This window comes from Conger conger, chromosome 17, assembly GCF_963514075.1.
Source record: "Conger conger chromosome 17, fConCon1.1, whole genome shotgun sequence".
Classification (NCBI taxonomy): Eukaryota; Metazoa; Chordata; class Actinopteri; order Anguilliformes; family Congridae; genus Conger; species Conger conger.
In genome coordinates, this window is record NC_083776.1 from 2,408,239 (window position 1) to 2,420,738 (window position 12,500).

At 48.5% G+C, this 12,500-nt stretch overlaps 1 protein-coding gene across 1 annotated transcript in view; it reads left to right on the forward strand.

Moving 5' to 3' along the window:
- Positions 1-12,500, forward strand: part of LOC133116647 (dystrophin-like) — a 177,690-nt gene that overhangs the window by 107,409 nt on the left and 57,781 nt on the right. The window contains 6 exon segments of the mRNA XM_061226466.1: positions 780-897; positions 4,499-4,710; positions 6,333-6,487; positions 7,997-8,186; positions 10,946-11,118; positions 12,391-12,500. The exon segment at positions 12,391-12,500 is cut by the window's right edge and continues 47 nt beyond it. Of these exon segments, the coding sequence (XP_061082450.1) occupies positions 780-897; positions 4,499-4,710; positions 6,333-6,487; positions 7,997-8,186; positions 10,946-11,118; positions 12,391-12,500 (958 nt within the window).

The window sequence follows — 12,500 nt, forward strand, 5'->3', positions numbered from 1 at the left end:
GTTGGGTGTGATGTTGGGTGGTGTAGTGGAGCAGGGGTGGTGTTGGGTGTGATGTTGGGTGGTGTAGTGGAGCAGGGGTGGTGTTGGGTGTGGTGTTGGGTAGTGTAGTGGAGCAGGGGTGGTGTTGGGTGTGGTGTTGGGTGGTGTAGTGGAGCAGGGGTGGTGTTGGGTGGTGTAGTGGGGCAGGGGCGGATGTTCTTATGGTTGGTGTTAGGTATTCATTTGATTTAAGAGGTTAGTGAAGCAGGAACCAACTGGGATATGTTATATGAGGCGGTCGATCAGTTCAGTCCGGGTGTAATATTGAGCAGGGGGAGGATTATTGCTTTGGCTCTTGCCATTAGATTAGACGGCCACCCTTGAAAGGACTAAACCCCATGGGCATAGGAATCCTGCTGCCCATAATGTTCCCTTGAGTGACTGCCATGGCAGGATCAACACCACACATGTTGGCTAAGCATAGTGGCTAAGGTACATGACTGGTGGTTCAAGCCCCGGTGTGGCCATGGTAAGATCCACATAACTGTTGGGCCCTTTAGCAAGGCCTTTAACCCTGCATTGCTCTGGGGGGATTGTCTCCTGCTTAGTCTAATCAACTGTAAGTTGCTTTGGATAAGTGTCAGTTGTACAAAAAATAAATAAATAAATAAATGTTGTTAAACAGGGTGGGACTTCCGACCTTTCCAGTGTGACCATCTTGTGACAACCTTTCAGGAATAGGTTCATGCAATTCCTACTGGTCATTTACTGGACTTGTGACCATTTCCCCTGTTACTCAGGCCACACTGCAGGACATGGAGCAGAAGCGCCCCCAACTGGACAGCCAGATCACTGCAGCTCAGAACCTGAAGAACAAGACCAACAACCAGGAGGCGCGAGCGTTCATCACCGACCGCAGTACGTAAAACACCTTCTACACCACAGTGTGTAAAGCACCTTCTACACCACAGTGTGTAAAGCACCTTCTACACCACAGTGCGTAAAACACCTTCTACACCGCAGTGCGTAAAACACCTTCTACACCGCAGTGCGTAAAACACCTTCTACACCACAGTGCGTAACGCACCTTCTACACCACAGTGCGTAACGCACCTTCTACACCACAGTGCGTAAAGCACCTTCTACACCGCAGTGCGTAAAGCACCTTCTACACCACAGTGCGTAAAGCACCTTCTACACCGCAGTGCGTAAAACACCTTCTATACCACAGTGCGTAACGCACCTTCTACACCACAGTGCGTAAAGCACCTTCTACACCACAGTACGTAACGCACCTTCTACACCACAGTGCGTAACGCACCTTCTACACCACAGTGCGTAAAGCACCTTCTACACCACAGTACGTAACGCACCTTCTACACCACAGTGCGTAACGCACCTTCTACACCACAGTGCGTAAAGCACCTTTTACACCACAGTGCGTAAAACACCTTCTACACCACAGTGTGTAACGCACTTTCTACACCACAGTGCGTAACACACCTTCTACACCACAGTGCGTAACGCAACACACCTTCTACACCACAGTGCGTAAAACACCTTCTACACCACAGTGCATAAAGCACCTTCTACACCACAGTGCGTAACGCACCTTCTACACCACAGTGCGTAAAACACCTTCTACACCACAGTGCGTAAAACACCTTCTACACCACAGTGCATAAAGCACCTTCTACACCACAGTGCGTAACGCACCTTCTACACCACAGTGCGTAACGCACCTTCTACACCACAGTGCGTAACGCACCTTCTACACCACAGTGTGTAAAACACCTTCTACACCACAGTGTGTAAAGCACCTTCTACACCACAGTGCGTAAAACACCTTCTACACCGCAGTGCGTAAAACACCTTCTACACCGCAGTGCGTAAAACACCTTCTACACCACAGTGCGTAACGCACCTTCTACACCACAGTGCGTAACGCACCTTCTACACCACAGTGCGTAAAGCACCTTCTACACCGCAGTGCGTAAAGCACCTTCTACACCACAGTGCGTAAAGCACCTTCTACACCGCAGTGCGTAAAACACCTTCTATACCACAGTGCGTAACGCACCTTCTACACCACAGTGCGTAAAGCACCTTCTACACCACAGTACGTAACGCACCTTCTACACCACAGTGCGTAACGCACCTTCTACACCACAGTGCGTAAAGCACCTTCTACACCACAGTACGTAACGCACCTTCTACACCACAGTGCGTAACGCACCTTCTACACCACAGTGCGTAAAGCACCTTTTACACCACAGTGCGTAAAACACCTTCTACACCACAGTGTGTAACGCACTTTCTACACCACAGTGCGTAACACACCTTCTACACCACAGTGCGTAACGCAACACACCTTCTACACCACAGTGCGTAAAACACCTTCTACACCACAGTGCGGAAAGCACCTTCTACACCACAGTGCGTAAAACACCTTCTACACCACAGTGCATAAAGCACCTTCTACACCACAGTGCGTAACGCACCTTCTACACCACAGTGCGTAAAACACCTTCTACACCACAGTGCGTAAAACACCTTCTACACCACAGTGCATAAAGCACCTTCTACACCACAGTGCGGAAAGCACCTTCTACACCACAGTGCGGAAAGCACCTTCTACACCACAGTGCGTAAAACACCTTCTACACCACAGTGCATAAAGCACCTTCTACACCACAGTACGTAACGCACCTTCTACACCACAGTGCATAAAGCACCTTCTACACCACAGTGCGGAAAGCACCTTCTACACCACAGTGCGTAAAACACCTTCTACACCACAGTGCATAAAGCACCTTCTACACCACAGTACGTAACGCACCTTCTACACCACAGTGCGTAACGCACCTTCTACACCACAGTGCGTAACGCACCTTCTACACCACAGTGTGTAAAACACCTTCTACACCACAGTGCGTAAAACACCTTCTACACCACAGTGTGTAAAACACCTTCTACACCACAGTGCGTAAAGCACCTTCTACACCACAGTGCGTAAAACACCTTCTACACCACAGTGCGTAAAGCACCTTCTACACCACAGTGCGTAAAGCACCTTCTACACCGCAGTGCGTAAAGCACCTTCTACACCGCAGTGCGTAAAGCACCTTCTACACCGCAGTGCGTAAAGCACCTTCTACACCGCAGTGCGTAAAGCACCTTCTACACCGCAGTGCGTAAAGCACCTTCTACACCACAGTGCGTAAAACACCTTCTATACCACAGTGCGTAAACCACCTTCTACACCACAGTGCGTAAAGCACCTTCTACACCACAGTGCGTAAAGCACCTTCTACACCACAGTACGTAACGCACCTTCTACACCACAGTGCGTAAAGCACCTTCTACACCACAGTGCATAAAGCACCTTCTACACCACAGTGCGTAACGCACCTTCTACACCACAGTGCATAAAGCACCTTCTACACCACAGTGCGTAACGCACCTTCTACACCACATTGCGTAAAACACCTTCTACACCACAGTGCGTAACGCACCTTCTACACCACAGTGCGTGAAGCACCTTCTATACCACAGTGCGTAAAGCACCTTCTACACCACAGTGCGTAAAGCACCTTCTACACCACAGTGCGTAACGCACCTTCTACACCACAGTGCGTAACGCACCTTCTACACCACAGTGCGTAAAGCACCTTCTACACCACAGTGCGTAACGCACCTTCTACACCACAGTGCGTAACGCACCTTCTACACCACAGTGCGTAAAGCACCTTCTACACCACAGTGTGTAAAGCACCTTCTATACCACAGTGCGTAAAGCACCTTCTACACCACAGTGCGTAAAGCACCTTCTACACCACAGTGCGTAACGCACCTTCTACACCACAGTGCGTAAAGCACCTTCTACACCACAGTGCGTAAAGCACCTTCTACACCACAGTGCGTAAAGCACCTTCTACACCACAGTGTGTAAAGCACCTTCTACACCACAGTGCGTAAAGCACCTTCTACACCACAGTGCGTAAAGCACCTTCTACACCACAGTGCGTAAAGCACCTTCTACACCACAGTGTGTAAAGCACCTTCTATACCGCTGTGGATTACACATCCCTGACCAGGTTAGGGTGTGACCATGGATGCATTGTGCCGAAGCTTCTTAGCCTGTGTTGACAGCTATCCTTTCAGAGATTATATCTTATTCAGCCTGATAATAGAAAAGGATCCTAAATGTGTCTCCTTGACTACCTCTGGCTTCTAAGTGGGCTGATATGTTTTGGCTGAAATTTTCTCTAAAGTCTGTGCTAATGAAAAGTACAAAGGGAAGCAGGGCACTTATTTGAGGCATGAAACTGTGGTGTGTCTGTCTGTACCTCTGTCGGTGCCTGTATGTGTGTGTGTCTGTGCCTCTGTGCCTCTGTGCCTCTGTGCCTCTGTGCCTCTGTGCCTCTGTGTCTCTGTCTCTCCCTGTGCCTCTGTGTGTGTCTGTGCCTCTTTCTTCCTGTGTAATGTGTGGCTGTACCTGCTCTCTGTGTCTGTGCAGTTGATAAATTACAGACACAGTGGGAGGAGCTACACGGCCGGCTGTCAGACAGGTGGGCGGAGCTGCAGCGCATGCTGAAGGACTCTGGCCATTGGCTGGATGCGAAAAAGGAGGTGGATCCTCTGTTACAGCGAGCCAATAACAAGCTGGAGTCCTGGAAGGAGATTTCCTACACAGTGGATGCACTGAAGAAACAGAATGCTGACCTGAAGGTAAGAGACAGACAGACAGACAGACAGACAGACAGAGCAGCGCTACTCAACTCCACGTCCTGTGGGCTACAGTGTCTGCAGGCAACCATGCACTAAACCACCTGATTTCACCACTAACTAGCTTATCTGAACCATTAGCAGGGCAGTGCTGTAAAAGAGCATGCATGCTCAGTCAACCTACCCAGTATAAATGAAGGTTAATAAATAAATACAGTCCTTCTGTAAATATGCAGCTGTATAAATGGAAACTGTGAGAAATAAATAAATAAACGATGCGAGTCGCCGGTGATAAGTGTCTGTTAAACGGCTGTAATATGAATGTAATGAGAAAGTGGAAGAGACAGTCAGAGTTCAGTTTTCTATTGTCTGCAGTATGTGTGTCTCCAGCCTCCTCACACTAACCTCTCACTCAGCGCTCTCTCTCTCTCTCACACTCTCTCTCTCTCACACTCTCTCTCTCTCTCTCTCACTCACTCACTCACTCACCCAGCTCTCTCTCCCTCTCTCTCTCTCTCACTCTCACACACTCACTCACTCACCCAGCTCTCTCTCTCTCTCTCTCTCTCTCACACTCACTCACTCACTCGCTCACCCAGCTCTCTCTCTCTCTCTCACACTCACCCAGCACTCCCTCTCTCTCTCTCTCTCTCTCACACTCACTCACTCACCCAGCTCTCTCTCTCTCTCTCACACTCACTCACTCACTCACTCACTCACTCACTCACTCACACACACACACTCACACACAGTCTCTCTCTCACTCACACACACACACACACACACACACACACACACTCACACACACACTCGCACACAGTCTCACTCACTCACACACACACACACACACACTCACACACAGTCTCACTCTCTCTCACACACACACAGTCCCGCTCTCAATTCAATTCAATATGCTTTATTGGCATGAAATACATACAGTATATTGCCAAAAGCATTAAATATAAAACACCACACACCTAAACTCAGACACACACACACACACACAAATACAGCAATTCCAACTAGAAGGGGAAGAAAAAAAACAGGAAATAGACTATTGAGAGGATTTAGTATAGTATTAACTACAATTATGTTCACAAGTTGAACAGGTAACACATTGTACCTTTTATATGGGTGGTTTTTCTCTCTCTGGTTCTCTCTCTCACACACACACACGCACACAGTCTCTCTCAAAAACACGCACACACCTTCTTTCTATGACACACACAGTCTCTCTCACACACATACATGCACACAGTCTAACTCTTTCTCTCTCACACACACACAAACACATACTGGTTGTCTCACACACATACACTCTTTCTCTCTCACCCACACATACTGTCTCTCTCTCACACTCTCACACTCTTTCTCTCTTGGCTAAATGAACGTAAATACTACATATTGATTTGCTTGTTCTCTTTAATGAAGTGTTTAGAATCTGTAGATTGGAAATGGCTCAATAGCGATGTAGGAACTTAGACAGACTGAGGACTCTGGTGACCGTGGAAGAAAGGCACACATGAAAGTGTGAGCGTGTCATTCGTGAGTGTCTGTTCTACACAGCAGTTGTACACGCGTGTGTGATTGTGTGAGGGCTCATGGGTATTCTCTGGATCCTGCAGCATTTCGTGAAGGACCTGCAGCAGTGGCAGGCATCTGTGGATGTGAGCAATGACCTGGCCCGTGATCTGCTGAAGAACTACTCCGCAGACGACACCAGCAGAGTTAACCTGCTGACAGACAACGTGAACATCACCTGGGCCAACATCAACAAGAGGTTAGTACACCTTCCTCAGTACTAACCTCACCCCACCACCGTAGGCCAGCTTATTTCAACAAACCCGTACAAACCAACCGACAACAACCCCACTGCAAACACCTAACCAACCGACAACAACCCCACTGCAAACACCTAACCAACCGACAACAACCCCACTGCAAACTCCTAACCAACCGACAACAACCCCACTGCAAACACCTAACCAACCGACAACAACCCCACTGCAAACACCCAACCAACCAACCAACAACAACCCCACTGCAAACACCTAACTAACCAACAACACACCCACTGCAACCACCTAACCAACCAACAACACACCCACAGCAACCACCTAACCAACCAACAACACACCCACTGCAGCCACCTAACCAACCAACCAACAACACACCCACTGCAGCCACCTAACCAACCAACCAACAACACACCCACTGCAGCCACCTAACCAACCTACCAACAACACACCCACTGCAGCCACCTAACCAACCAACCAACAACACACCCACAGCAAGCATCCACCCAACCAACCAACAACACACCCACAGCAACCACCTAACCAACCAACCAACAACACACCCACAGCAACCACCTGACCACCCAACAACAAACCCATAGCAACCACCTGACCAACCAACAATACACCCACACCAACATACCAACCTACCAGCTACAAACCCACTCCGACATACCAACCAGCCAACAAACCCATACCAACAAACAACAAGGCACACACACCAACATACCAGCTAACCACTATCAAACAATTCACTTCAACCAACCCATGACAACCAACCAACAAACAACAAACCCACAGCAACCACCTAGCCAACCAACAACAATCCCACACCAGCATACCAACCAAAAACACACCCACACCAACATACCAACCAACCACCCTCAACCAACTACCTTCAGCAAACCTCTGGCAACCAACCAACCAACTACCGTCAACAAACATTTCAGCCAACCCACACCACCTAACCAACCAACAACCATCAACCATCTCACCTTCACAAACACAAAATGATGTGTTTACCCCAGGGCCAGTAATAGGGGGTGACAACTGAGGCAGTTTGTCCTGGGCCTTATTTTTATTATTATTTTTAATTTGTTACATTTATTGAGTTGGCTCTCCCAATATAATTTGTCCCAGGCCTGAGAATTCATAGCTGTGGCCCTGTGTGTGTACCCTTTGTTAAGAAGCCAGAGCACTTCTTTGTTCCAGAGCCACAAGTCAGAGAGGTCTTTAGTTCGGACTACAGGGAAAAAAACAAAACAAGAAATGGGCTTGTGATTCAGTCAGTCAATATCTCTCAGTGATTCAGTCAGTCAATATCAGTCATTCACCTCTCTCCAACCCCACCCTGGAGCATGTGTGTAACCCCTGACTCTCCCTGCGAGAATGTAACTCTAGGACCCCTTAGCCCCTCCACTTTCGTGTGCGTGACCCCTGACCGCTCCACTGTGGCGTCTCTGACCCCCGACCCCTCTGCGGTGGCTCTCCAGGGTGGGCGACAGAGAGGCAGCTCTCGAGGCCGCCCTTCGCCTGCTGCAGCAGTTCTACCTGGACCTGGAGAAGTTCCTCAACTGGCTGACCGAGGCGGAGACCACCGCCAACGTGCTCCAGGACGCCACCCACAAGGAGGGGCTGCTGGAGGACCCGGCCATGGGACACCAGCTGATGGCGCAGTGGCAGGTGAGGTGGTGAGGGGGCCGGGGGAGTCAGCCCGTCTGGGGAACTCTCCTGTGGGAGATAGCGACCATAGCGACCTCATGCAGCCAGAGCTGGGCCAAATACGGTATTGTTCTGGACTGAAACACTTCTCTGTACTCAACTGATCTTGCCTGGTGCAGTTGAGCCAACCAAGAGGAGCCAGACCCAGTGGAGGTTTACACTTTTTGAGAGTATTTCCTGGGTTCCAATAGACCAGACAAGCTTAGCAAAAGCCAAAAATCAAAGAATCCAAAATAATTATGTACAGCTCCTCCCGTTTTAACATCTTCTTTCCGGAACCTTCCACTGACGCTCAGAGTTTTCTCAAGGGTTCCCCTTCCATCCAACGGGAGAGTATCAGTCCCTTCGCATTTCTCCATTTTGAGTTAAAGTTACAGATGCGGCCGTCGAGAGATGCACCCGCGTGTTGCTGCCCCAGCGTGTTGCTGCACCAGCGTGTTGCTGCCCCAGCGCAGCGGGGGTAGTTCGTTCCCTCCCCTGTCCCCAGCTCCACAGTGGCCTTGACTTGGGTTGCCCTGGCTGGTATGGAAGGAATGTGCGCTCGGCAGAGGGGGTTTGATGTTGGAGAGGCAGGAGGAGCGAGGACGGCCCGCGCTGCATTGTGCGGAGTGAAGACAGGGCCTGTTCTCGTCGGGACCATCTCCGCCCCTCTGTGTCCCTCTCCAGCAGCGCCCACGCTTATGCACAACAACACGGCCTGTGTTTCCCCCAGCATGGCCTGTGTGCTTCATTATGTCTCTCACACACACACACACACACACACACAATCATACAGGGGCTTTGTCGTGACTTGGAGAAGGCTAGCCATGTTTGTAGAGTCCTGGATGTGACTTGTGTGCTCTGGATTGGACATGTTACGCAGGAAAACATACCATGTGAAGGTCAGAGTTCACCTACCTGTGTGTGTGTGTGTGTGTGTGTGTGTGTGTGTGTGTGCCTGCGTGAGTGTGTGTGTGTGTTTCTGCAGATATTTTCAGATCCAGTCTCCCGTCGAATATTAATGTAATAATTTAATAATCATATTATGTAAGGAAGGTTCTGCATGAATGTGTTCAAAATATAATGTACCTTATGTTACGTAATTGGAAATGGGGCTGGAAGATATTTAAAGTCAGAAAGTAAAAGTAAGATTCAAAGTAAGATTGCCCTTCAGGATTTAAAATCTTTGAGTGTTGTGCAGTACCTAAACTTATAATATCTAAATATTTCAATATGTACAAATGACTGAATATGAATTAATGTGTGCTGCAGGATACATTAAATATATACATGTGTATTGCCAATTCACACTGCTACAGTACTGTATATGTCATGCAGTACTTAAACATACTGTTTAGACTGCATATAACATAGTGCTTGGATGTGCTCATACACATTGAATATACATTACCATATACTAGTACAGTGTTAATGTTATACCTGTATGGACTGTTGTTATAAAGTATGTACACTATATTTTACAGTAGAATGCATAGCCTGCTCATTTATAGTGAATATAATACAGTGCTAGTAAATGCTCTCATATTTAGTACAGTAACGTAAACTCACCGTGTTCTGAACAGGACACTTGGGAAGTGGCCACTTCCGGCAGAAGTTAACATCCATTCAGTGGTAGTTTTTCTCCTGAGGAATGTGGTTTATGGTTGTGGTGCTTATTGCCTATCCCAGACAGAAAAACACTTTGATTGTTGTGGACCAATATTTATAGAGAAAAAACTACAAATAACTGCGCTACGTCCCCGTGTTCGGAAGACCGTGTTGGCTCACGATGGTTTGAACGGATGGTTTGAGCCGTATAAGAGTGCTCATAGTCTCTTGTTAGCAACAGCTTCCCCACCACAGTGTCACAGTGGAACAATATTACCATGTCACTGTATGCTGAAATGGATCACGTATGTGACTCTTACCAAGTGTTTATGAAAACAGAAGGAATTAGACTTTGCACACACAAAAACCAAAGTTGATCTGGAAGTTATTTTTATTGTATTTTTTTATTAATTTATTTTTTTATTTTTTATTCGTCATGAAAGTTGCACTGTTCGGAACATAGTGAGCTTACTTGGTGTTTGGGACAGGATGCATTTACGTTACCTCTACACTCTGCTGTGGAAGCGTAAATCAGTTGCAGAGTTAGATTCTGGAAAGCTCTGTTGACTCTTAAGGTCCACTGGAATGTGTAAGTTAGAAGGACCATTGATCAAATGCTGTGGCATACATGGTAAAACCTACCAACCTAAATGCCTACATTCAAAGATACTGAATAGATTGTTTGTTGAATAGAAAAAGTTTGTACTTCAGAGTTGAGTTTTGAGGCAGGGCTTTGTCTGAGATCTTTCTCACTGTGGTTTTGGGACATCGCTTTGAGTGGATGCAGTTTCATGATGACACGGTATTTCCCGGGGGGGCTGAAGTGGTTTGGGCTCTTGCGGGCGGCGGTAGGGGTCTGAGAAGACGGCCCTGTCACTGTGTCTAGGGGTTGCCTGTAGCGTAGTGGTTAAGGTACATGACTGGGAACCGAACCGATGCAAGGTCGGTGGTTCGAACCCCAGTGTAGCCACAATAAGATCCGCACAGCTGTTGGGCCCTTGAGCAAGGCCCTTAGCCCTGCATTGCTCCTGGGGAGGATTGTCTCCTGCTTAGTCTAATCAACGGTACGTCGCTCTGGATAAGGCCCAATGCCAATAATGTAATGTAATGTAATGTAATGTGTGTGTCTGCAGGAGCTCCAGTCGGAGATCCAGGGCCACACGGAGGCCTTCCACACTCTGGATGAGAACGGGCAGCGCATCCTCACCTCGCTGGAGGGGTCCGAGGACGCCGGGCTGCTGCAGAGACGGCTGGACAACATGGGGCAGCGCTGGAACGAGCTCCGCAGCAAGTCCCTCAGCATCAGGTGAGCTCCGGGGAGTGCAGGCGTGATGAGCACACAGGTGTACTGAGTACAGGTGTAACCGACGTACTGTGTACTGAGTACAGGTCTGACATACATACAGGAATACTGAGTACAGGTGTGACATACAGGTCTAACAGACGTACAGGTGTAGTGAGTACAGGTGTAACAGACATACAGGTGTACCGAGTACAGGTGGGACATACAGGTGTACTGAGTACAGCTGTAACAGACGTACAGGTGTGACAGACGTACAGGTGTACTGCGTACAGGTGTGACATACAGGTGTACTGAGTACAGGTGTGACAGACACACAGGAGTACTGAGTACAGGTATAACATACAGGTGTAACAGGCGTACAGGTGTAGTGAGTACAGGTGTAACGGACATACAGGTGTACTGAGTACAGGTGTGACATACAGGTGTACTGAGTACAGGTGTAACATACATACAGGTGTACTGAGTACAGGTGTGACAGATGTACAGGTGTACTGCGTATAGGTGTGACATACAGGTGTACTGAGTACAGGTGTGACAGACACACAGGAGTACTGAGTACCGGTATAACATACAGGTGTAACAGACATACTGAGTACAGGCCTGACATACAGGTGTACTGAGTACAGGTGTAACATACAGGTGTAACAGACTTACTGTGTAGTGAGTACAGGTGTGACATACAGGTGTAACAGACGTACAGGTGTACTGAGTACAGGTGTAACAGACGTACAGGTGTACTGAGTACAGGTGTAACAGACGTACAGGTGTACTGCGTACAGGTGTGACATACAGGTGTAACAGACGTACAGGTGTAACGGACGTACAGGTGTACTGAGTACAGGTGTAACAGACATACAGGTGTACTGCGTACAGGTCTAACAGACGTACAGGTGTACTGAGTACAGATGTAACAGACGTACAGGTGTACTGCTTACAGGTGTGACATACAGGTGTACTGCGTACAGGTGTGACATACAGGTGTACTGTGTACAGGTGTGACATACAGGTGTACTGAGTACAGGTGTGACAGACGTACAGGTGTACTGCTTACAGGTGTGACATACAGGTGTACTGCTTACAGGTGTGACATACAGGTGTACTGCGTACAGGTGTGACATACAGGTGTACTGTGTACAGGTGTGACATACAGGTGTACTGAGTACAGGTGTGACAGACGTACAGGTGTACTGCGTACAGGTGTAACATACATACAGGTGTGCTGAGTACAGGTGTGACAGACACAGGTAGGGCTGATGACTGCCTCTCTCTCTGCAGGTCTCACCTGGACGCCAGCACACAGCAGTGGAAGCGGCTGCACATGTCCCTGCAGGAGCTGCTGAACTGGCTGCACCTGAAGAGCGAGGAGCTGGCCCAGCAGGCGCCTG